The sequence below is a fragment of the Schistocerca serialis genome, chromosome 9 (genome assembly GCF_023864345.2).
Source record: "Schistocerca serialis cubense isolate TAMUIC-IGC-003099 chromosome 9, iqSchSeri2.2, whole genome shotgun sequence".
Classification (NCBI taxonomy): Eukaryota; Metazoa; Arthropoda; class Insecta; order Orthoptera; family Acrididae; genus Schistocerca; species Schistocerca serialis.
In genome coordinates, this window is record NC_064646.1 from 53,395,436 (window position 1) to 53,422,989 (window position 27,554).

General features: G+C 43.9%; 1 protein-coding gene across 1 annotated transcript in view; it reads right to left on the minus strand.

The window, feature by feature from the left end:
- Positions 1–14,518, minus strand: part of LOC126419355 (glucose dehydrogenase [FAD, quinone]) — an 84,330-nt gene extending 69,812 nt beyond the window's left edge. Inside the window, exon 1 of the mRNA XM_050086541.1 lies at positions 14,363–14,518. Within this exon, the coding sequence (XP_049942498.1) occupies positions 14,363–14,518 (156 nt within the window). The remainder of the gene's footprint in view (positions 1–14,362) is intronic.
- Between the last annotated feature and the right edge of the window lie 13,036 nt (positions 14,519–27,554).

The window sequence follows — 27,554 nt, forward strand, 5'->3', positions numbered from 1 at the left end:
TAAGGTCCTGTTGGTCTATCGCCAATAATTCCTGCCCGTACATAAACTGAAAATCGGCGGTGATGCTTTGCTTCTTCAACTGCGTGTGTATTTGCATCAGCAGATACATGTTGGTTATGAGAATTGACGATCCCATATCGCTTGAAACTAGCCTCTTCTGTGTACAATATCTTTGTTCTGAAACGTGGTTATCCACCATATTTTCGCAACATCGTTTGGCAGAACTGAGTTCTCGCAGGCTGATTTTGTGACCAAAGGGCTTGGACACGCTGTACATGATATGGGTTAACAACTGTTCGTGTGGCATGTCCAAAGATTGCACGGATAGAGGCTGATTTTCTGTTCTACGTGCGCTAGTTCCAGGATCTTCCTCCACTCGTTGCAGTACTCGCTCCTTCACAACAGGTGTACGGAAGGTGCGTGGCCTGCCACGATTTGCCATTGTGGTGCTACGGAGACTGACTGTTAGTCGCTGGAAGACACGGCAGAATAATTGTACAGATTGTACGCTCCGTTATTTATATTTTTCAACATGCGGGACGTGGCCTCGACGGCCGCCTCCATTTGCCAAATCAAAACACAATATCGTGTCTGCAATTTGCCGTCTTGAATAATAGGCTTCATTTATGCTGATAAGTGTAACAATAAACCTACTCTGTGGAAGCATTTCACAAGCTTATTAAAATATCAGCTGGTTACATTAGAACTAATGCACACGCTGCACATACCCACAAATGTGAACACGTCTTGTTGTAACAACACTAACAGATGTTCGTTGCGTGCTGTATCCATCAACAATAACGAAGGAAGGTGACCTTATTTGTTTACTGCATTCTGTAGGCCGTTCGTAGTAGCAAAGAGGTTGCAGTAAAAGAGAGATGATTACCAATAACGAAGCTGAACAACAGCTCATAACTCTTAAGGTATGCAATATAGTCCCCGTGTTTACTGGACATTTTCCTCTTGTTTTGGTCCATACCACCACCTCTAAAAATGGAATACTTTCTTTTAACACCTTGTGTATGACATGACTAACTCTTCTTGTGGCTCTTAAAGACTGTAATCAAAGAACACCACGTTTTTACGTTCCGTCAAGTGCGCAACTACGCATTCCTCGTCGTTAACACCGTGTTGCCGGCCTTGGAAACAGGCTACTAGTTTAAAACGGACAGCACTTTGTCGTAGAAAACTGTGTCACCTGAGAAAAGCCTGGAATTAGTATTGTCAGCTAAATTATTAACGTATTGCATGAGTAGAAACGGTACTGTTACATAATAAATATTTTAGAGTATTCAAAAGTTGCAGGGGCAAACGTGTGTGTGAACTTTCGAGACACTACGGTCCGATTCCATTGCACGACGCCTGAGAAAAGGGAATAATGTAATGACGATGTCGGACTTGACAGATCGCTCTGCGGAACTGACGCAGAATCGTGGCAGCGAAGCAGCTTCTTGACAGCAGTGTGAAGACAAAAGTCTGTACCAGAAGACGTCGGCAGGCTGTACACGAAGGACGTCGTCCCGTCCGCTCCTCACAGGTTGCAGGTAGCGTCCCTGTCCATCGTGTATCAAACCATCATACGTGAAGATACCACTGTGTAAACGTCTTACCTCTCAGCTCTCAATTACGGGCAGAGATACAAAGGCCTTTACTCCTCTGCTCCTCCGTTTCTCGCATGGTTATTTACGTTTGCTGTTTTTAATGTTTTACCTTTCCTAAATTCATCTTGCATGTGCTGCTCGTTTCCTTGCGGTAAGGGACGGTGAAGTGGCGCTGGTGGAGTGCAGAGGCTGTTCCTCCCACCGCATGGCGTGCTCTGGGGGGGGGGGGGGGGACCTCCAGGTGCATTCTGGGCACAGCGGCTCGCCCACCTCCCCCCCTACCCCCCTCGAGTTTTCTCTCCCACTTTCTGTATCTTGCTTACAGTCGGGCTTCCCAGGATTTGCCTTTTGTAGCCTTCCTCTGATGATTGTTCCTGGTTCGATACGCATAGGTTGAAGAAACCGACGACTTCGCAGATTGGTCCCTTTAACAGTTTAACTCCAACAAGCAAGCAAGTAAGTAAGCAACCAACCAAAAACGGTTAAAGATACCACAACTGCATGGAAAACGCTGTCGAATATAGAAGGAGTCTCCAGGCCATTTACGATCTGAATCTTAGTCTGACTGAGGTATGACGAAATTTCTCAGAAGTCCTTACAAATCTACAGTTGTCGGATTAAGCCTGAAATATTTCTTTTCATTGTATTGTGTACCAAAGTGTGTCAACAGTTATACTCAGTTATTGTCTGAGATATTTGATTGTTAATAAACACATACGTACTTACAGCTATGGAGCGTACATGCTTCGCGTGTATGAAAGAAGACAGTATTTATTTATCCAAGAATTTACCTAATTATGTATTTGAATATAGTCTTCTTCCCAACGTTAACCACGTAATTTCACGAGATGAGGTGGTCTGCGTGCCTCAACGATACAGATAGCTATACCATAGGTGCAGTCCCAAGGAAAGGGGATCTGTGGAAAGCCCAAACAACCATGTAGTACCTGAAGAGGTGCAGCCGATTTTTCTTTAGTTGCAGGGTCAAAAGTGTGGATAATTGACTGGTCTCGTCTACTAACATCAGCCAATAGGACCTTGCTGTTTGGTTCTGCGAACGGCCGACACTAAGGGGAAATTACAGCCATTATTTTCCCCGAGGCCTTATAGATCTTCTGCATGTTTGAATGATAGTGGAATCGTCATGGATGAAATATTCCGGAGGTGAGGTAGTCCCCTTATTCAACTCTACCGATGAGGACTACTCAGTAGGATAACGTCATAAGGAAAAACAAAACTGACATTGTACGGGTCGGAGCGTGGAATGTTAGAGTCCATCATCGGGTAGGTAGGTTAGAGAATTTAAAATGGTAAATGGATAGGTTGAAGTTAGATGTTGTGGGAATTAGAGAAGTTCGGTGGCGGGGTGAATAGGACATCTACACGGCTGAGCGGAGGATTATAAATACAAATCAAACAGGGATAATGCAGAAGTGTAGGCAAATAGGAATGCCGTTAAGCTACTATTTACAGCATAGTCAATGCATCATTATAGTCAACATAGGCGAACCAACTCCTGCAACAGTAGTTGAAGTTTATGTGCCATCTAGCTCTACAGATGATTAAGAGATTAAAGAATGTGTGATGAGATAAAAGAAATTAATCACATGGTTAAGGGAGAGGAACATTGTGTTGTGATGGAGGACTAAAATTTGATAACAGGAAAAGAAAGACGGGGAAATACAGTGGGGGAATATGGGTGAAGCAAGGTAATGAAAGAGGAAGCCGCCTGGTAGGATTTTGCACAGAGCGTGATGTAATCATCGCTAACATTTGGTTTTAGAATGCTGAGAAACGGTCACATACGTGGAAGAGACTTGGAGACACCGGAAGGTTTCAGACTTCGGAACCAGATATTAAACACTAATACAATTCATTCGTTATCAACTAGACATTAAAAGTGAATAATGTTTAAAAAGATTACGGAATTGAGGAGATGGGACCCGGATAAGATGCAGAAACCAGCCGTTATTGAGTTTTTAAATGGGAGCTTTAGGCAACGATGGATTGAAACGGGGGAAGGAAAACAGTAGAGGACGACTGGATAGAGACGAAATAGTGAAGGCAGCAGAGGATCAAATAGGTAAAAAGACAAGACCTAGTGGGAATCTTCGGATACCACAGGATATATTGAACTTAAGTGATGAAAGGAGAAATATAAAAATGCAGCAAATGAAGCTTGAGAATGGCAGAAAGTGCAAAATTGTAAAGTTTTTGGATAGAGGACAAATCCAGATCTATAGAAGCATGTATAACTAGGGGAAAGATACAAGGGCCGTCAAATGAAAACGTGACAGATGTAAAAAAAAAGTTAACTGTTCATTATTTCAAAAGCGATCGACATAACTGTTTGTATATTTATCCCACTGTGAGAGAAGACGGTCTAGGTCTTCATGGAAAAATGTTTGCGGTTGCCCACAGAATCATGATCGTAACCAGGTGCGCAGCTCTCTGTGCGAAGCGAAGCCATAACCTTGAATGCCTTGTTCAGGGCTCCAAAAATTGGAAATCGCTTCGGGAAAGATTTGGACTGTATGCTGCATGGAGCGTTTGTTACCAGTTACGGCGATTACTTTTGAAACCGTAAACAGTTTACTTAATTTGTTCCGTTTTCATTTGACTGCCCTTTATAAATACCGTCTATAGGACAACTGAAGAGACCTGTGGAGGAAAGAGAAGCAGTGGTATGAATATTAGGAGCTCAGATGGAACATCAGCACTAAGCAAACAAGGGAAAACTGAAAGGTGAGGACCTTTACAAGGAAAGTGAAAATAAAGTTATAGATGATACGGGAGATGCTATACTACGAGAAGAATTTGACAGAGTGGTGAAAGACAGAAGTCGAAACACGTACTAGACGAGACTTCATTAGAATTGTTGAGACCCTTGGTAAAGGAAGCGAAAGATCATTTACAACTTCTACAGAAACCAGACTCCAGTTAACAAGAGTCGAAGGATATGAAGGGGACACAGTTCTGAGAAGTGCGTCAGACATGCTTCTAGCCTATCCCTGGTGTTATTCAGTCTGTCCATTGAGCAAGCAGTAAAGGAAACCAAAGAGAAATTTGGATAAGGAATTAAAGCTCAGAGAGAAGAAAAAAAAATACCTTAAGATTTTCCGATGACATTGTGATACTGTTAGAGACAGCCAACATCTTAGAAGACCAGTTGAACGGAATGGACAGTGTTTTGAAAGGAGGATTAAGATGAACATTAACAAAAGCAAAACAAGGGTAATAGAGTGTAGTCGAATTAAATCAGGCGATGCTGGGGGGTATTAGATTAGAAAATAGAGCATCAAAATAACGGATGATGTCCGAAGTAAAGAGGATATAAAATGCAGACTGGCAATGGCAAGAAAAGCGATTCTGAAGAACAGATATTTGTTAACATAGAATATTAAATTAAGTCTAGGAATTCTTTTATGAAGATACGTCTTCACTGGCTCTCGCAAATAGCCGGCCGTTGTGGTCGAGCGGTTATAGGCGCTTCAGTCCGGAACCGCGCTGCTGCTACGGTCGTAGGTTCGAATCCTACCTCGAGCATGGATGTGTGTGATGTCCTTAGGTTAGTTAGGTTTAAGTAGTTCTAAGTTCTAGGGGACTGATGACTTCAGATGTTAAGTCCAATAGTACTCAGAGCCATTTGAACCATCTCCCAAATATCTCAGTAATTCTGAGGGAATGCTGTCTACTCGTGGAACCTTGCCTCGACTTGGGTCTTTCAGAGTTCTGTTAAATTCCTCAGGCAGTATCATATCTCGCTTGTCATCTTCATCTACTTCCTTTTCCCTTTCCATCATATTGCCATCAGGTTCATTTCACTTGTGTAGTTCCTCTATACAAGGCATAACGGGTATAAGTGCAGATACTTTTATATGTGGTACCTAAATATGAACGCACATCAGTGTGTTGATTCTTTTTTTCTCTTCGTCGAACAGTCTTCCAACAAACATCTGGTGTTTTCTGCACGGTCGTACTGCACCACTGAGTGGAATACGCCAGTCAGTATAGACTAAGAGTTTTGCGTCCACGAGTCCACTCTTCCAACACCTGACCTGCTGCCCAGAGGAAAAATAAGTATTAATGTCTTGTTCTTGCCACATGTACTAGTAGATATTAACCAACCTAAAACCACACATCTTGTAATCATTATAATTGCTAATCTTCAGATGACGCCAATACCGATATAATATTGATCAGTACACCGTCCTCCGTCGTCAGCAGAAATATCTGGTCTTATACCCCTTACACCGTGTATATTCCCCCCACATTTCATCTTATCCTTCTTTGCTTAGTACTGGTTTCCCATTTGAACTGTTGGTATTCACACAGCGCATGTCCTTTCTCTAAAGATGCCTTTAGTTTTCCTCTCGGTGGTACAATATGTGATCAAAAGTATGTGGGTGCCTGGTTGGCAGTGACTTCAAGTTCGTGGCGCCCTCCATCGGTAATGCTGGAATTCAGTATGGTGTTGGCCCACCCTTAGCCCATTCTTCACGGGGTGTTACACTGAGGAGAGGTATCGATGTCGGTCAGTGAGGCCTGGCACGAAGTCGGCGTTCCAAAACATCCAAAAGGTATTCTATAGGATTCAGGTCAGGACTCTGTGCAGGCCAGTTCATGACAGGGATGTTATTGTCGTGTAACCACTCCGCCACAGGCCGTGTATTATGAACAGGTGCTCCTTCGTGTTGAAAGATGCAATCGCCATCGCCCGAATTGCTCTTCAACAGTGGGAAGCAAGAAGGTGCTTAAAATATCAATGTAGGCCTGTTCGGTGACACTGCCAAGCAAAACAACAAGAGGAGCAAAACCCCTCCTTGAAAAACACGACCACACCATAACGCCACCGTCTGAATTTAACTGTTGGTACTACATGCGCTGGCAGATGACGTTCACTGGGCATTCGCTATACCAAGACCCTGCCATCTGATCGCCACCTTGCGTACCGTGATTCGTCACTCCACAGAACGTATTTCCACTGTTCAATCGTCCAATGTTTACGCTCCTTACACCAAACGGGGCGTCGTTTGATGTTTACCAGCGTGATGTGTGGCTTATGAGCAGCCACTCTACCATGAAATCCAAGTTTTTTTTCACCTCCCGCCTAACTGTCATAGTACTTGCAGTGGATCCTTACGCAGTTTGGAATTCCTGTGTGATGGTCTGGATAGATGTCTGCCTATTACACATTGCGACCCTCTTCAGCTGTCGGCGGTCTCTGTCAGTCAACAGACGAGGTCGGCCTGTACGCTTTTGTGCTGTACGTGTCCCTTCACGTTTCCACTTCACTATCTCCTCGGAAACAGTGGACCAAGAGATGTTTAGGAGTGTGGAAATCTCGCGTACAGACGTATGACACAAGTGACACCCAATCACCTGACCACGTTCGAAGTCCGTGAGCTCCGCAGGGCGTCCCATTCTGCTCTCTCACAATGTCTAATGACTACTGAGGTCGGCGGCAGCACAATGCACCTAGTGTGAAAAACGTAATTTTTTGGGGGTGTCCGGATGCTTTTGATCACATAGTGTATCTGTCCGTTCCGTAGTTATACATGTGTCTACAGACTTGCATTTGTCCTCTAGCCATCATTTAATCATACAGAAGAGCTGCATGCATTTGGGGAAAATAACGGCTGCAGTTTCCGCATGTTTTCAGCCGTTCGCAGTACCAGAACAGCAAGACCATGTTGGCTCCTGTTGTAGATCAGATCAGTCCGTCAACCACACTTTTTACCCTGCAACTACAGCAAAGTCTGAAGCCCCTTTTAAGGAACCATATGTTCGTATGGCCTTTACACAGATATTCCTCCACTGCAATTGCACCTATGGAAGGTGATCTGTATCGTCGTGGCACGCAGGTCACCCAACCGCCGGAAGGTCCGTCATTCTTGGGGAACCGGAACTGTACGGATGAACTAGATTGACAAGGATACACTTTGTGTATTTTCGTGGAAGGGACGCACGGTCTGGCGGCTCGTTACAGAGTAGTAATGTAAATATGATTTATTCGGTCTGTTACCGCAATCGCCCTTGTTTGTATGAAAATACCTCCATAACAGTGGGAAGATCCTGTATTATGCAAACACTGAAAAGTACAACACGCAATAGCGTAAGGCGACAACCGTTATCATAGCATCGTTGTACATTTCTTCCATTATGTTCAGTGAACTCAAACAGATGGTACATATCGGCGAGCTTTTATCAGTAAGCCTAACCACACTATTGTGAATCATTGTTAATGTACAACTAACACTAGTGGGAAAACAAACGCAAGACAGGCCTGAGAAGTAGGCCAACTATATGCAGACTTGAAGGAGAAGTGTGAACCGTGCATTATTATTACCAACAGCGAGTACCAAAAGCGAATGGGGCATGTTTGTTTACAAACAAGAGATACAGCGCATATTGTGGACATTTGTACTGTTGTGCACTACTTTCACTGTAATATAGATACAAAGTTAATTGTGGAAAGCAACCAAACGAAATGCAATAACTCTGTAACGAGCTGCCGGAGACCTTGGTTCCCTTATATCAAAATACTCAGAAGGTATTCCTGAGCGCCTTCTGAAAGGTTGTTGGTGGAGTACTGGTTCATCTCGTAGAGCTTACAATGATTCCAATGGGGCCAAAGGTCTTGTTGAGGTTCAGCAATGTCAGTTACGCAGTTCTAACGTGTTAGTGGAACTAATTTTCATTGATACATGAACTGTATTCTGCCAACATGTCTCAAATTATGGAGTAACATTTGAAGAAATTTTAACATTTCGGCTTAATGATTGAGTGTTTTCTATTTCGGTTCATTAAGTGGCTTTTTGCCACGGAAAGTGTTAAGATACGGTGAAAACATCTGAGGGTTTGCAATAACGTGTTGTAGTATTTACTGAGAGTTTTATGCACTTCCGTTCTCGTAAGAACGCGTGTTTCAGTGAGATTTGGCATTTAATCCAGATCACTGCCGTTCTGTTCTGGGGTCCGGAAAGTGTACGCAACCGTCTTTCCTCAAATTGCCAGCCAAGTGCTCGTGATGGGAATCTTTTCCACAACTTTGACTGAAACCGGTTACCCGCTGGTATAACGGCACCACGTTTGCGTCCAGTAACTCCCACGTCTACCAAGTCGGTTACGAGTAGCATCAGTATTCGTTTCAGAAAGCTGCTGTGTTCCGAAACGTGGGGTCTCACATTATTTTTGTAGCTGTCCGGGTGTTCTTACCCAAAAAGATACAAAATAAATGAAATGATGTCGTCTTATTGATTTGCTATAAAAAACGAAAACGAAGAACCCCAAAAGAGCAAAGGAAGATGTGCTGTAGATGGATAAGACGTATGGGCTGGATGGAGCGTGGTAAGTTGTGATACTCTGTCCAGACTCAGTGCGTAACAGGCGATATCATGGTAGCCACCGGTGAACGTAACAGCACTTAAAATATCAGGAAGAAGCTGCAGAAACCGATTGCCCTGTTGAAATACAAACGTAAACTTCTTAGTTAAATTAGGTTAGTCGTATGCCATATATCACCCAAAGTATGTCTCTGATGAAATTTGGGTAGAAGTAGAATATTTACAGTTTATAACGAATTTAGTGAAGTTATTTAACATTATGAAATGTTATTGTATTGCATTGCTAAAATTAACTATAAAGTTACCTAAAACAGTAATTATAAGAATTTTTCGGAAGATACTCTTCAGTGGAGCAGGAGCAGTTGCCAGACAGGAGTTCTTCGGTTTCAGTTTATACTCCATATCTCCGCCGCATCATCTGCTATGCATTTAACATGCTGTGGCAGTTTGTTGAACACGCGTCCCATACATCTCACTCCTTTCTGCGCTAATGTTAACCCTTTGAAATTTTTATTGAGGCGTATTCATGCTTTGCACTGTTTTTCAAGTGAAGAGAAAATTAGCAACAAAAAAATTATGAAACAGTTGCCAAGGCTTTTGAAGGGGTGTCTGCAGGAAGCTCTAATACCGAAAATACTACCCCTGTTAGTACAATTTCCCCAAAGAACAAGTCTGTACCTCTTAATTGAACGTAAGTAATAAACTTATTTCCTTATTTGTTAATCACCTTTATCAATAAAAATGTGTATTGCAAATGTAGCTGAATTAAATGTAGAAAAGTGGAATTTCCAGTCAATCTTCCTGTAGTTCCAAGAACAGAAACAGCGAGACGGAAGAGAAAGGCGATGAGCAGACTGTCTTTATAGCTTGTGTACATCTGTGAGAGGCAATTAATTATACCCACCGAATCTTGTCAATATTTAGTTAGAGTCCATTTGCTTTCAACATTATATTCATGTATTAAAATATTTCAAAGTCTGCCTTTTCAGTAAGAGGACTCGTGCTTCTTTGTTATATGCTTGTACCACCTGTGGAAGGTTTTCCTTCATTTCCCTAAATCGCTTCAGGCAAATTCCGGGATGGTTCCTCTGAAAGGGCACTGCCTCCTCCCTTCCCCATCTCTCCCTAACCCGATGGGACCGATGACCTCGCTGTTTGGTCTGCTCCTGCAAATCAACAACAACAACGTCTCGCCGGCCGAAGTGGCCGTGCGGTTAAAGGCGCTGCAGTCTGGAACCGCAAGACCGCTACGGTCGCAGGTTCGAATCCTGCCTCGGGCATGGATGTTTGTGATGTCCTTAGGTTAGTTAGGTTTAACTAGTTCTAAGTTCTAGGGGACTAATGACCTCAGCAGTTGAGTCCCATAGTGCTCAGAGCCATTTGAACCATTTGAACAACGTCTCCAGAAAGGACAAAATTCGCATGTCCTGACATTGCGAATGGAAGAAACAGTAGAGGACCTAAAGTAGAATCTCGTGGTGCACACTGAAATTATTGGTTTTTCACTATGGCACCTAGGCATACCTGAGAAAATGGTTCAGTATCCTTTGGTTGCAAGTGTGACACCGTCATTCACATTTACTGAAGATATTTATCGCGATCCTTACGGAATTTTATGAATGGGAAAATGAAGTTAGTGGAAACACGACGATAGCTTGTGGATAAAATGTACACTAGATGGCTAAATAAAATTTATTTACTGCTTTGTAATGGGATGAAATCATCAGATATAAACGTAACTTCGGACGTACTTCAAGGGAACGTTAAAGGACTGTTACTGTTGACAATATATGTGACTAATCTAGCGAATAACGTCGCAAGTTGAGTAGATCTGTTGACAGATGATGCTATTGTAAGTAAAGAAAGTTGTAACGCCAGAAAACTGTGTCTAAACGTGAAAAAACCTACAATGGATCGGCGATTGATGCGTGGCTGCAGTTGACCCTGAACGTAAATAAATGTAACATTTGCACATATATGGGCGAGAGATCGTATTACTGTTGCATTATACTATTGAAGATCTATCACTGGAGGCGCTAGAAACCTTAAAATATCTCTTATTAATATTTAAGAATCTGCAAACCGTTTTTTCTAAAAGGTTGTAATTAATTGATGGGATTCATAGTGAATGAAAACTCTTCAAGCCGCTTTAGCTGTTACATGTTCCTTTATTAGGAACGCTACAGGTTTCGCACCGTTACAGCAGCATCTTCAGGTGACGCAATGATTAGCTCTAAAACAATCGGGAAGCTACGGTGTTTTATAGTTCAGCTGCAAATCAAAAATGTTGATCTCTTATAGGCTGTTTCAGCATTTTAGATTTACAACTGAACTATGGAACAGCTGCATGGGACATGGGACATAGTTTCCGATTATTCGAGAGCTAATCATTTCATCACGTGAAGATGCAGCTGTAACGCTGCGAAACCGGTAGTGTTCCCAATGAAGGACCACATAACAGCTAAAGCGGGTTGAAGAGTCTTCATTCACTGTGAATCCCATCAATTCGTAAGAACATTTTTAACAAAAAAACAGTTGGAGAATCATAAATATTAACAATGTACTTTTTTAGCTATGGTTGTCCTATGCTCCAGATAATATGTTAAAATATCTAGCAATATCCGTCCTATACAGATTTAGTGGAATGAGCATCTAAAACTATTCAAGTATAGACAGCGGCACAGGTTGACGTTCATTGGAAGACTCGTAAATAAATGTAATTCATCCACGAAAGAAGAGGGATACGAAGCACTGTTTCGACCGGTTGCTGAGTATCGCTCGTCAATCAGGGACCCAAGACGAAACGGAAGGTGGGCTGCCGGTCCTGAAGAGAATTTTGTTATTCTTGCCTTCTGTCTATAGTGAATCAACATAGGCAGACAGGAAGCAAATCTAATAGAAGAAACATTGAAGGCAGAAGAACACTCAGACGGACAGTAACAAAGACGAAGTGATGGAGCGCTTGTTAAACAGACAGCTTCTCGGCACTGCAATAACCGAGGAGGAGAAAACGGGAGGAAGCCCTTTGGAAAGAATAAAGATCACAGGGTTGGAGTTTGAAGAAAGCAGCTAGTGTGTCTTTTTGGAACACAGCCTTCATTTTATAGGTGTGTGTAAAATAGCACATCATTTCGCATTGTAAAAAATCTTCACCAATGTGTTTCCCATTTCCACGGTAAACGAGAGTATTACATATGCAAGTGTAACGTGCCAAAATGTATGTGGCTTTTGTCATGAGAAAATGAGACAAATGTCGCACTGTTTTGTAACCGATTAACACTAGCGAACTAAGAATAAGAATATGCATTAAAGATTCACCCAATTTATTTGTCATTTCGTGTCATAAATTTTTGTGGAAAATTGTTGTAAATAGGATCAAGGGGGGAGGACGCAGCGAGCTGTTGCTGCCGAGTGTATTCAGGTGTGCTGAAACCCAGTGGTGACAAAGAGTATATAACGAGCCAGCAGCCGACCACTGAAAAATAAGCCGACGGTCGTCAGACAAAATTCATTAATTTGTGAAGTACTAATAACGCCCCTCGTTTGTCAAATTTTAATGGTTTCTGACCTTCCGTAACGATCTAATGGTTTAATAGCAACATGGCTTTGACCATTGCATAGTAAATTTGCCTGACCTTGGGAGTACAGTTTTGACCTGGGCATAGACGCGTTGCCAAACCGAGGTTGAGTAATGCAGCTTGAAAGCTTGGCCTACGGAAAGGTCATCAGGCTGATTTAGAACAAAGGTTCAAAAGCAAGTTACCGCATTTCCTTAGAGCAATTTGTGTGTATTGTTCATTTACTGTTGGCTATTGAACAGAATTCGAGTTACTGGGCAGTTGAAAGGTACTGTGTTAGGAGTTCATTGCGTAGGTAAAACCTCAGACGGTCGTAATCCGAGCATTGGCTGATAACAACTCGAATGCAGTTTTATAGATGTTTAGAGTATGGTATTTGGATCGAGATAAGTTCCGATTAGTTGCAGCCTGTAGCAGTGGTCCTGCACAGAAATATTTCTGAGGCTCTTGGTTTCTGTTCTCGTGGTGTACGAGAGATGTATTGAGTTGCGTGAGTGACACTCAAGGGCAGATTTGTTGTTGTGCCAGGCGTCGGTCTTTGTTACCGGAGAGTTCGAGTTGTTAGAAAGTCATATTTGCACTTAATTTAATAAGTTTATTTCATCGAGTTTCCAAAGATGAGTTCAAGCAAAGAAGAAAGAAAAAAAATTCTCGTATTTAAATACGATATAGTCAGATGAGGCGGTAGTTCCATTGGAATGAAATTGCAGTCAGATTGTTAACTAAACTTTAGTCTTTAAAGACAAAGACGTACGTGTGGGAAAGAAACATAAGAGTTATGTAAAGAAAGTAACAAGTATAATTTTACGATTTGTCAACGACATATTTATAGCTGAAATGGAGCATTCTTAGGTGAACTATCTCTGACTCGTCATTAAATATATCTTAGTTCGTACGTAACACAAAAAAGGGTCAAATTATCACATTTCTGAAACTTTGAAAGAGAAGCTAATACTCGATTAAAGATTGTTACAGTATTTTACTGTGAGAAAGAAGTGGTATTTATGCATTTGTGTATTATTTAGGTTGTACGTAAATTTAAATGAGCACTCTTTGCGTGTGTTATAGTTATCAGAGTGCTGAAAGGGTATAATTAAGCTGAAGGCAGGTACGTCAGTTTCCATTCTCAGTTGTACAGGTGTCCTAAACTAGCGACACCGAGCGGAGTGGCGCAGTTGTTAGCACACTGGACTCGCATTCGGGAGGACGACGGTTCAAACCCGTCTCCGGCCACCCTGATTTAGATGTTCCGTGATTTCCCTAAATCGTTTCAGAAGGATGCCGGGATGGTTCCGTTGAAAGGACACGGCCGATTTCCTTACCAATCCTTCCCTAATCCGAGCCTGTGCTCCGTCTCTGGTTCAAATGGCTCTGAGCACTATGGGACTTAACATCTCAGGTCATCAGTCCCCTAGAACTTAGAACTACTTAAACCTAACTAACCTAAGGACATCACACAACACCCAGTCATCACGAGGCAGAGAAAATCCCTGACCCCGCCGGGAATCGAACCCGGGAACCCGGGCGCGGGAAGCGAGAACGCTACCGCACGACCACGAGATGCGGACTACTCCGTCTCTAATGACCTCGTTGTCGACGGCACTTTAAACGCTAATCTCCTCGTCCTCCTAAACTAGCGACACGATATAGCTACAGAATTGAAGGTTACGTTGTCGCTCCTTGTGGATTTTTTATGTGTAGAGTATAGCTTATTTATGTGCTGTATCTTGGTTTATATTACTAGCCTGTGCCAGGGCACATTGACGACACAGTAGAGTAGGTCTGCAGAGGCAGCAGATTACTTCAGCGGCACTGCTTAGAACAGAACACTACTAACCTTGACATTGTGAGGCTGGTTCTCAGGGTCGAAGATGTCGTAGTGGTAGTAGACGAGGGCGGTGACGAACAGCGGCAGGAACCAGAACTTGCTGAGTCCGGCGATGGTGCCGGCCGTCTTGAGGGCGCCTGTGATCGCTGCGGAGATGGTCACCATTGTGGCCTCCTCGGGAGCTACGCTCCGACACTTGTTGCACCACTGTCGAGGTACCTCACAAATGAGCTCAGCAGCACTTCAGTGCACTGCCCGATGTACTTCACGAACAAGTGGCACGGATTACTGCACAGGCTGAGACCGGGCTACAGGGTCTCGTTCGAAAAACTTTGCCACTCTAGTTCTCCTGCCTATTTCGACGCGCATCACGGCAACTACTGTTGTTTGAAATTAGTTAAAGTAAAACTAAATTACCAATAATGAGACCAGGAATTCTTGCTCTAGTGCTCCGAGTGTCAGTCCAGACGAACATCTTCTGCTATAACACCCTGTCCAAGTAACCACTGAATCTCACATACGTAACACGTCACAGTCGTTTGGTGGTTCTTCTCAGTGCGTTTATCCAACATGAGCGTCGCTACCTGTGGAGGTCAGCCGGAGCCACGGACAGACGGCGGAGCAGGACGGCTGGTGAGAGGGAGAGGCGGCCGCTCTCGTAGACTGGCGGTGGATGAACGCAACAGCCCTCCACCGACGGGGGCCGAATGCGCGGAGCGACTGCCGCGCTTGGGGCCGACGTCACGTCACGTTACGTCCCGTCCTCGCCAGCCAGACGGGCTGGCGGGGCCAGAGAAAGCGAGCCGGAAGCCGCTGCCGGCCAGCTGCGCCGCTCCCTTCTTTGCTCGCCGTCGCCTTGACAGTGGCTTTGGCCACGCGGCCACTAGCCGTAGACGGACGCGAGGGCTGGAAGGATGGTCGTAGCGCGTAGGAGCGCTGCAGTTCGGGCAGCAGTAGGGCGTCCTGCAAGCCCAATGAAAACAACGATTAGCTGTCTGTACCAGCGACTGCCGAGAAACAGCGCAGCGAGTTCCGTAAAGTTCATTCATAGGTGCACTCGTATTCCTTATCTCTTCTAAATTAACTACTACTAAACGTACATCAAACAAAACTGGTTCAAAATGGTTAAAATGGCTCTGAGCACTATGGGACTTAACTTCTGGTCATTAGTTCCCTAGAACTTAGAACTAATTAAACCTAACAAACCTAAGAACATCACACACATCCATGCCCGAGGCAGGATTCGAACCTGCGACCGCAGCGGTCGCGCGGTTCCAGACTGTAGCGCCTAGAACCGCTAGGCCACTTCGGCCGGCAAAACTGGTACTTTTTGCAGGCGATGGTAGTGTTATTTCTACATTTCTACTTCTACAAATGAGAACGGCGGAAAACTTAGTATCAGCATCGATTATCACAAAGCACAGGGTGTTTATAAATGAATATCGGGGTTTTAACGCTTTGTAATACACTCCTGGAAATGGAAAAAAGAACACATTGACACCGGTGTGTCAGACCCACCATACTTGCTCCGGACACTGCGAGAGGGCTGTACAAGCAATGATCACACGCACGGCACAGCGGACACACCAGGAACCGCCGTGTTGGCCGTCGAATGGCGCTAGCTGCGCAGCATTTGTGCACCGCCGCCGTCAGTGTCAGCCAGTTTGCCGTGGCATACGGAGCTCCATCGCAGTCTTTAACACTCGTAGCATGCCGCGACAGCGTGGACGTGAACCGTATGTGCAGTTGACGGACTTTGAGCGAGGGCGTATAGTGGGCATGCGGGAGGCCGGGTGGACGTACCGCCGAATTGCTCAACACGTGGGGCGTGAGGTCTCCACAGTACATCGATGTTGTCGCCAGTGGTCGGCGGAAGGTGCACGTGCCCGTCGACCTGGGACCGGACCGCAGCGACGCACGGATGCACGCCAAGACCGTAGGATCCTACGCAGTGCCGTAGGGGACCGCACCGCCACTCCCCAGCAAATTAGGGACACTGTTGCTCCTGGGGTATCGGCGAGGACCATTCGCAACCGTCTCCATGAAGCTGGGCTACGGTCCCGCACACCGTTAGGCCGTCTTCCGCTCACGCCCCAACATCGTGCAGCCCGCCTCCAGTGGTGTCGCGACAGGCGTGAATGGAGGGACGAATGGAGACGTGTCGTCTTCAGCGATGAGAGTCGCTTCTGCCTTGGTGCCAATGATGGTCGTATGCGTGTTTGGCGCCGTGCAGGTGAGCGCCACAATCAGGACTGCATACGACCGAGGCACACAGGGCCAACACCCGGCATCATGGTGTGGGGAGCGATCTCCTACACTGGCCGTACACCACTGGTGATCGTCGAGGGGACACTGAATAGTGCACGGTACATCCAAACCGTCATCGAACCCATCGTTCTACCATTCCTAGACCGGCAAGGGAACTTGCTGTTCCAACAGGACAATGCACGTCCGCATGTATCCCGTGCCACCCAACGTGCTCTAGAAGGTGTAAGTCAGCTACCCTGGCCAGCAAGATCTCCGGATCTGTCCCCCATTGAGCATGTTTGGGACTGGATGAAGCGTCGTCTCACGCGGTCTGCACGTCCAGCACGAACACTGGTCCAACTGAGGCGCCAGGTGGAAATGGCATGGCAAGCCGTTCCACAGGACTACATCCAGCATCTCTACGATCGTCTCCATGGGAGAATAGCAGCCTGCATTGCTGCGAAAGGTGGATATACACTGTACTAGTGCCGACATTGTGCATGTTCTGTTGCCTGTGTCTATGTGCCTGTGGTTCTGTCAGTGTGATCATGTGATGTATCTGACCCCAGGAATGTGTCAATAAAGTTTCCCCTTCCTGGGACAATGAATTCACGGTGTTCTTATTTCAATTTCCAGGAGTGTATTTATTATATTAAACTTACAGTTATAAATGATACGTCAAATGAAAGAGCAACTCAAACAGTTTTACAAAGAACCTTGCAACTGATCAATGTGAGCACCATTTGTCACACGGCACACATCAGGTCTATAGGCGAGTTCTTCCGAAACGTTGATAAGTGTGTCTTCAGTGATTGTAGCAACAGCTGCTTCAATCCGGTTTCTTAATTTAGGGAGGTCTGCTGGTAGCGGAGGCACGTACACACGATCCTTGCTGAAGCCCCAAAGGAAAAAATCGCATAGCGTTAGATCGGGTGAACGTGGGGGCCATGCAAAGCAAGTCCTGTCATTGGGCCCCTTACGGCCTATCCAGCGCTTGGGTACAGTGAAGTTCAACCAATCGCGTACATCGCTATGCCAGTGCTCACACTGGACATTTATAAAAAAAAAAGCACTCCGTCTTCAGGCCTCGAGTGGCCTACCGGGACCATCCGACCGCCGTGTCATCCTCCGAGGAGGATGCGGATAGGAGGGGCGTGGCGTCAGCACACCGCTCTCCCGGTCGTTACGATGGTATTCTTGGCCGAAGCCGCTACTGTTCGGTCGAGTAGCTCCTCAATTGGCATAACGAGGCTGTGTGCACCCCGAAAAATGGCAACAGTGCACGGCGGCTGGATGGTCACCCATCCAAGTGCCGGCCACGCCCAACAGCGCTGATCTTCGGTGATCTCACAGGAACCGGTGTATCCACTGCGGCAAGGCCGTTGCCCGAACATTTATAACCTTCTTGGTAAAACTGTTTGAGTTCTTTCATTTGACATATCATTTATAACTGTATGTTCAATGTAATAAATATTATAAACCGTTAAAACCCCGATATTCACTTAGAAACACCCCGTAAATGAAGATAAGGAATTCTAATACCTAGGCTGGAAGACAAACTATGACGGACGGAGTTTGGCAGAAAGGGATTTCCTGGCCAAGAGAAGTCTACTAGTATAAATATAGGACTTAATTTGAGGAAGACATTTCTAAGAATGTGCGGGTGGAGCACAATGTTGTGAAACATGCGGTGTGGGAAAATCGGAAAAGGAGACTGTTGTGACTTGGCAAGACAGCCAAGTCACTGGGAGGTAGCCGAAAGGCACGCGTTTAACTCACGCAGGCTGGCGTGAGGTCTGGAACAGGTAAAGTAATTATACTATCAAGAAAAGTACGTAGCTTCAGGAATACTTAACTTTAATCCATAATTGGTGAACATCGGTCTGACTGTACATGCATCACAATATAAATAGCAATTGATAATGGCGCCTTGCTAGGTCGTAGCAAATGACGTAGCTGAAGGCTATGCTAACTATCGTCTCGGCAAATGAGAGCGTAATTTGTCAGAGAACCATCGCTAGCAAAGTCGGCTGTACAACTGGGGCGAGTGCTAGAAAGTCTCTCTAGACCTGCCGTGTGGTGGCGCTCGGTCTGCAATCACTGACAGTGGCGACACGCGGGTCCGACGTATACTACCGGACCGCGGCCGATTTAAAGGCTACCACCTAGCAAGTGTGGTGTCTGGCGGTGACACCACAGAGACAATCGAAGCGTTTCAGATGGGGTGCTGCAAAATAATGTAGAAAATTAGGTGGGCTGATACGGTAAGGGATGAGGAAGTTCTATATGGAAATAACTAAGAAGAAGAAGAAACAGTAAGGTAGGGTAGGGCATGTGTTAAGCCAACACGGAACAGCTTCCATGGTACCAGAGGGAGCTTTAGAGGGTGAAAACTGTAGAGGAAGACAGAGATTGGAATACGTGTAGCAAATAATTGAGGACGTAGGTTGCAAGAGCTATTGTGATATGAAGAGGTTGGCACTGGAGAGGAATTCTAAGGGGGTCGCATCAAACCAACAGAAGAATCATGACAAAAAAACCTGGTGTTATAATAAACCCCATTAGAGAGAAACCAAGAGTAAAGATTATGAAAGGTACTTTCCAAAGACTTATTAAGTGGTAGAACGAAAAACCAGTCCAAGTTCCCAATTTTTCCTTTTTATTCATTCAATGATTAGTTTCCGGCCGAGACCCATTTTCAAATCATTATATCAAAGTTGAAAATGACATTTCCGAAGATGTCAAAATGTACAGTGAATGTTTACAGTGCACATAGATAACAGTTATCTCCATGCACTGTAAATGTTCATTTTTGACATCTTCGGAAACGCCATTTTCAACCGTGTTATGACGATTTGAAAATGGGTCTCGGCCCGAAACTAATCATCGAATGAATAAACAGTAAAACTTTGCAACTTGGACTGGTTTTTCGTTCTACTGATTAACAGAGGTTGCTGACTCAAGCTACTCCAGCATGCTTGAAGTTCGTTCCTTAATGAGTGGTTCACTGAAAACTGACTCTTGCTGAGTTTTGTGAAACAGTACCGCATTCATTTCTGTAAAACAAATAGTCATATCAACAATTGCTGTAGCACATGAACAGGAATGACTAAACAACATAGAATGGTCCAAATATCTGGGTGTTTATATTGACGAAAACTTGAACTCGAAGAAGCACATTACTGAACTGCACAAACAATTCCGCTACTTTTGCTTATAGTGTAATCATTAATCTTGGGAACAAAGAATCAACTTCGTGACATCTTTAGCATATTTTCATTAAATAATGTCTTCCGGCATAATTTTCCGGGTTAACTCGTCTCTTAGAAAGAAACTATTGATTACAAGAAGCGAGCAGTAAATATAATATGGATGTTCACCCGCAGTCGACATCTAGGCACCTTTTCAAGAAGTTAGGCATTTTAACTGCACCATCAGAGTACATATGTTCCCTACTGAAATTGAAAAAAAGTAGTTTTCATACCTACGACACTAGAGGAATACATGATCTTTATTACCCATCATTAATGCAGACATTGAGTGAGAAAGGATTTCAACGAGCAACAACAAAGAAATTTGTTCATTTTCCCAATAACATAAAATGTATGAGAGGTAGCAAAGTAAGTTTTAAATGTAACCTAAAATCATTTCTTCTGGACAACTCCTTCCATCATATGGACAAAGTTTTATTAAAAACTGATAGCTTGTAAAAAAAAGGTCTTGTTTTGAAGTGTAGCTTCATCGGTAGAACTAAAACAATAATTTGTTCATTAACGTCTACACTAATCACGTATACATGTTCCGTAAAGTGACTCGTTGCACATCTTTCGGCAAAAGAATCTTTCATATGATCTGTGGGACATGTCACTAACTAACTGAAGCAATTTGTAGTTAATAATCATTTAGCGACAGTATCCACTTTAAGGATCGTATTACGTAAGATAATATTTACTTCGTCGACATCGAACCCATTAGAAGCGGAGTACTGACTCATATTATGATGTAATTCTCATGAATTCAATTCGTTTCATATTCCGTGATAGATGGCAATAACACAAAAGTTACTGGGTTTTATATCCATATTTTGGGTGTGAGCAGACGATACAACCAGACTCTGATATTACACAGCGTAATTACGAATCAGGATGGTCCTGTGTGCTGGCTAAAGGCTCACTGTGGCATTCCTGGAAATGAATGATAGACAAGCTTGCCAAAGCAGCCTTCTATGACGGATAAAGGGAACATGTCTAATTGCCAGCTACAGACCTTCTAAACGATATCGAATTAATAGTCAGAGAGGATTGGAACACAGAGCGGCAAGATACTTCCAGCTATAAAGTCAAAGATTACACCAAAACGAGTCTGGTGCTGATTGATAACCTCCGCCACTAGATACATCGGTGTTCCAGAAGAGCGCATCACGTTCACTCAAGGCTGTAACAGGAAACATCACATCGTATCGCTCTGGTTGCATTCCCGTTGTGCGATTGCTGCCCACCGCACAGCATGGCTCAGTAGCTCAGTTTTACCTGTCACATATTGCTTCTTTCACCTCTGGCTAAGATTCGTATGTGGAGAAAAATGAAGTAAATTATCATTGTCCTTTTTAGCTGTGCCACCACATATGATTTAATTTTCCGTTAATGCGCTCAGTCTTTGTCTTGATGTGATATTTGCTTCGTTGTCCTGTCTGAATTCAGTCCTGCTTTTGCGGTAAAAGTGGCCCAAAGGATTTCGTTTGTTGACGTCTGCGTTCCACCAGTCTTGCATCATCCACCAAGGCAGCTTCCCGATGTTGCGTCAACAGAGAAATTGCTGCCCGCCCCTCCGTAATCTGTTTCTTCTCCGCCGCCTGGATACCAGCAGCGGGCTTTCTCCGACCGTAATTGACGATAGCCTGAACGTGGAGAGAGAAACCACTCATATAGCGTACTTTGTAATTTCTCCGCTATAAAGACTGTAAGTAGGCTGTTTAGGTTTTTAGTCTGGTAACGCCACGTAGCGCTCTATAAGAAAATCACTGACTGTGCTGTGTGCAGTCTGTGGCTGGTTTGCATTTTTGGAATTTGCTATTGTAGTGTTGGGCAGTTGGCTGTTAACAGCGCGTAGCGTTGCGCTGTTGGAGGTGAGCCGCCAGCAGTGGTGGATGTGGGGAGTGAGATGGCGGAATTTTAAGAGCGGACAATGTGGACGTGTGTCCATAAGAGACAGTAAATTTGTAAGACTGGATGTCATGAACTGATATATATAATATGACTTTTGAACACTATTAAGGTAAATACATTGTTTGCTCTCTATCAAAATCTTTCATTTGCTAACTATGCCTATCAGTAGTTAGTGCCTTAGTTTGAATCTTTTATTTAGCTGGCAGTATTGGCGCTCGCTGAATTGCAGTAGTTCGCGTAGTGAAGATTTTTGTGAGGTAAGTGATTCATGAAAGGTATAGGCTATTGTTAGTCAGCGCCATCCTTTTGTAGGGGTTTTTGAAAGTCAGATTGCGTTGCGCTAAAAATATTGTATGTCAGTTTAAGCACAGTCATTTATAATTTTTCTAAGGGGACGCTTCAAGACGATCCAGGACATTGTGGCGTCCCGACAGAAAGGGGGACGTGTTGTACCTGGAGGACAGTGTACCTAGGAACACACGATGTTCCCTTGTCGGCGTTTCAGTTGTAAGGTTTTCACAGGTTTTCTATCATCGTAAATAGTTCACCTGTACTGAACTGGACAAACATGCATGAGCGCCCTGCACGGGTAGTAGGCAGGATCCTTGACTCCGTGGAATGTGACCTGTGGTGCGCTTGTTCGCCAGTCACTTGTGCGGCGCTGGGGCATTCTTATTAGAGGCACAGTAGCGAGCAGTTCAGTTTTTAGTGAAGGAGATTTGATATTTGCGAATGTAAAGTACTGTATTACTGAGATCAAAACTTGTTTATAAACATGTTATTGATTCCATTGACAGAGAAGATTTATGGCGGAATTTTCCAAGGTAACCAATGCATGCACAAAGATGAAATGTTTCTTTGTCAGATTTATTGATTGCAGGAAATTTTTGTACCTCAGATAACTAACAACATTCAAGATTAGTGTTAATTTGATCTCTTCGTTTTCATTATGTCGCAAGTTGTTGTTTGTGGTAAGAGACCAAACTGCGAGGTCATCGGTCTCGTCGGATCAGGGAAGGACGGGGAAGGAAGTCGGCCGTGCCCTTTCAGAGGAAGCATCCCGGCATTTGCCTGGAGCGATTTAGGGAAATCACGGAAAACCTTAATCAGGGTGGCCGGACGCGGGATTGAACCGTCGTTCTCCCGAATGCGAGTCCAGTGTATGTCGCAAGTAACGAAAATGGTTGGAATATCTGTAACTTTTGCTTCGACAGAATTTCGTAACTCTTAGGGTCTTCCTGTGTTGTACATTCTTTTTTAACAATAATCAGAGCTCAATTTTTCTTTTTAAAAAAGATCTCCTCCATCATTCTTAGTAAAGTTTTGAATATTTTGTCGTGTATGCATTGGTCCTAACGCCACACTAAGCTGTAGATTGTTTCTGACAAGCAAAAAACAAATTTTCTAGTGAGTAATTTATGTCTTCTTTAACTACTCCATCTGCTAATTTTTGTTTGCTTTGGAGAACGTCAGTACACCAGACACACAACAACAAGCTGAATATGAGGTAGGCTTCTTTTATTTCAGGGCAAATATCGCTTCACATCCTTATAAAGAAAGAGTTCGTTGTCAGAATTATCAACTGTTGCGCTTAGCAATCAGGGTAATTTACAGTGAACAGTGTAGTTAATGTCAATCAGTTATTTTTTCTATTGAGAACAGCAGTATTATATTTTTATGGGCACATTGCACTTCATGTTACGCAATTTTCATAATGTACTTCGGTACTGAGCTTCCATTAGTTTTCACTGAGTACACAATTAGTTACTTTTGGCACTTAATTAGATTAGTTTTCACTATTTCAAATTCAGTATCTCACTAAGGTTAAAGTTTTGCGCCGGGACACTGTTCACATGCCCAACACAGAGCCAACCAGAAGTCAGTATTGCTCAGCAATTGACTGCGATACCTAAAGCACGCGTTACACAATGAAAATGTTTTTGAAAAAAAATATTCATTATTTTCAGTTCTAAATAAATCTTTATAGAAAGCTTACACCATATAGTGGTGGATCTTGAGATCACACGAAGGAATCAGCACTGAGATCACCAGCATTTTTTGCTGTTTTTGTTGTTTTGTGCAGTAATTGAAAATATTTCAAATTCTACACATTTAAGGGGAGCTTCTGATCAAGAGGCAGAAAAATGAGTGAAGTTGAGAATTCTTTTTTCGTACAAGAATTTTTTAAATTAAAACGGGGTTTTTACCTCGCACTAGTGTGAAAAACCATTTTTTAACTCACGACAATTTAAAAACGGCGGCTGCAGCCCTTGTCAACCTATGCGCCTTGCGACTCGTCCTGGTTTCCGCGAAGCGTTGTACAGGCTATATCTGAAACCCACGAAAGTAGCAAATTCGTAAACTGGGATGAGCTTGGGGGTCCTCACCATGGGGTTTGAAAAACACTTGGAAAAAGTGAAATGGCGGCTATTTGAAAAACATGTAAATTTCTTGGCATGTTTTGAAACGTTCAAATGCTTAAAAAATATTTAAAATTCGGATAAAAAACTCTTGCTAAGGCCACATAAATTTTATTATCCTTCATATTTTTTTAAAAATTAAGTGAATCGGTTAATCTGTCGCGGCTCTAGAGCGCTTCGTGCTTTGACGAATGTTATTTCGAGAGAAACTCGTTCAAAGTTTGGAGTAACAAAGAACAAAAAGCCAGTGTTTCAAAATTGTCCGCAACTCGTGGTCTCGCGGTAGCGTTCTCGCTTCCTGAGCACGAGGTCCCGGGTTAGATTCCCGGCGGGGTCAGGAATTTTCACCTGCCTCGTGATGACTGGGTGTTGTTGTGTCGTCTTCATCATCATCATTCATCCCCATTCCGGTCGGAGGAAGGCAATGGCAAGCCACGTCCGCTAGGATCTTGCCTAGTAAGGCGGTGCAGGTCTCCTCTGTCAAGGAGTATGGGACTTCATCATCGTTTCAAAATTTATGGTTAATCTACTACCCTCAGATCATGGAGGCATCCATCCTCTTCCTCAACTATGATCTGGATTTGAATTTGGTGCTGTAGGTTTTCAATCCGGATTCTCTCAACAAATTGAGACATTCCTTGCTCCGTCTCAGATCGGATAACTACGCCAAGTTTTTGATTTTCGTCCCTGTGAAGATGCCTGACAAATATCTGATCTTTAGAATAGATGAATATCGTTCGTTGAATATATCTGCAACTATATATTCTCTCATTTCAACAGTTTTTACCCCGCAATGAAGACGTCTTGGGAGCGTCAAAGCTCTCGTTATCATTTTGCATATTAACACTGCTGCTTCTTTTAAGCAATGCTTCATTGAATAGAAATTCGCATACTGGTCGAATCTTTTCTTGAATCAATTCATCCTACGCTTGCAGCTACTTATACACTCTAACAAGGAAAAAAAAGGCGCACTACGGAGGAATTATACGAATGCGAAGGAAATCCGTAGACGTGATGTACATGCACAGACAAACAAACGATCACAATTTCAGAAAACTTGGATGATTTATTCAAGAGAAGTTAATAACTCGTTAGGCCACCTCTGACTTGGCATCGATCGATAGAATTGTTGGATGTCCTCCTGGGGGATATCGTGCCAAATTCTGTTCAATTGCCAAGTTAGGTCGTCAAACTCTAGAGCTGGTTGGAAGGGCCCTGCCGATAATGCTGCAAATATTGTCAGTAGGGGAGATATCTGGCGACATGCTGGCCTAGGTAGTGTCTGGCAAGCAGGAAGACAGGCGGTAGAAACTCTTGCCGTGTGCAGACGGGCATTGTCTTGCTGAAATGTAAGCTCTGGATGACTTTCCATGAGCACTATGGGACCTAACAAAAATGGTTCAAATGGCTCTGAGCACTATGGGACTCAACATCTTAGGTCATAAGTCCCCTAGAACTTAGAACTACTTAAACCGAACTAACCTAAGGACATCACACACACCCATGCCCGAGGCAGGATTCGAACCTGCAACCGTAGCAGTCCCGCGGTTCCGGACTGCAGCGTCAGAACGCACGGCCACCGCGGCCGGCTGGGACCTAACATCTGAGGTCATCAGTCCCCTAGAACTTAGAACTACTGAAACCTAACTAACCTAAGTTCATCACACACATCCATGCCCAAGGTAGGATTGGAACCTGCGACCGTAGCGGTCGCGCGGTTCCAGACTGAAGCGCCTAGAACCGCTCGGCCACATCGGCCGGCCGACTTGTCATGAAGTGCATACCATCACTCCTGGTTACGGGAAGTATGGGGTGGGGGGGGGGGGCAGACAGGTGTTTGCTGGTCACTGGTGCTCAGTTGGAAGCGGGACTCATCAGTGAAGACAGTTCCACTCCAGTCAATGAGATTCCAGGCCGAAGACGTGTCTGGATGTACTCTGGACAGCGGTGGGATACCAAACTGAGTGTCGCCCTGCGTGCAACCCGGCAGCCAGGAGTGATGATGGCCTGTGGTGTCATTTCATTTCATAGCAGGGTCCTTTTCTTTGTCATCTGCGGCACTGTTACAGCACAGCGGTACGTCAGCGATATCCTACGCCCCATGTTGCTGCCCTTCATGTCAAGCCGTCCTTTACTTAAATTTCTGGAAGACAATACCGCGCGCACACGGCGAGAGTTTCTACTGTTTGTCTTCGTGCTTGGCAACCCCTACCTTCGTCAGCAAGTTCGACGGATCTCTCCCCAATTTAGAACGCTTGGAGCATTATGGACGGGCCCTCCAGCCAGCTCTGGATTTTGACGATCTGACGCACTAATTGGACGGAATTCGGCACGACACCCTTCAGGAGGACATCCAACGAGTATATCTACGAATGCCAAGCCCAATAACTCCTTGCATAAGAATCTAAGGTGGAACAATCCATTATTGGCTTGCTCAGGTTATCAAGCCCTTTCTCTTTAATAAATCATAAAATGTTTCTAGATTTGTGATCTTTTTTTATCTGTACATGTACATCATCTCTACCGATTTCTATCCCTTTCGGATAATTCCTTCGTGGTATGTCTCTTTTCTTCTGAGAGCGTTTGAGCACGCTGTAACTTCAAATATACTTTCACAATCAAAACATCCTTTTGCAGGCTTAATCTGTGTACTTCACCGATAAAAATTACGTAAAAAAAATCCATTTTTTCAACGGTCTCGATCTGAACCTCCCCTTCAGAGCTTTGTAATGTATTACAGCCATTCGGAAGATACTGTTAATATTGCAATTACAGAATTCTATGATGAGTAAAATCCTATTTATTTTTAAAACTAGTTGCTTAACTTGTGGACGGCTAAACCATACTTTGTTGATCGTGTACCATCTTGTGCCTTGAAACGAAAGATGATCTTCTACCATGGAATATGTGATATTTACAAATGACCCAAGTTTCTTTAATGTCGTGACAATTGCCTTGAAAGTGGACATTTGTGTTAGTTTTCAGTGGCTTCTACTTCAAAATGCAGTAAGTGAAACAGGCAAAAAGGAATACAAACGTCTCAAAAATGAGATCGACAGGAAGTGCAAAATGGCTAAGCAGGGATGGCTAGAGGACAAATGTAAGGATGTAGAGGCCTATCTCACTAGAGGTAAGATAGATACCGCCTACAGGAAAATTAAAGAGACCTTTGGAGATAAGAGAACGACTTGTATGAATATCAAGAGCTCAGATGGAAACCCAGTTCTAAGCAAAGAAGGGAAAGCAGAAAGGTGGAAGGAGTATATAGAGGGTCTATACAAGGGCGATGTACTTGAGGACAATATTATGGAAATGGAAGAGGATGTAGATAAAGATGAAATGATACTGCGTGAAGAGTTTGACAGAGCA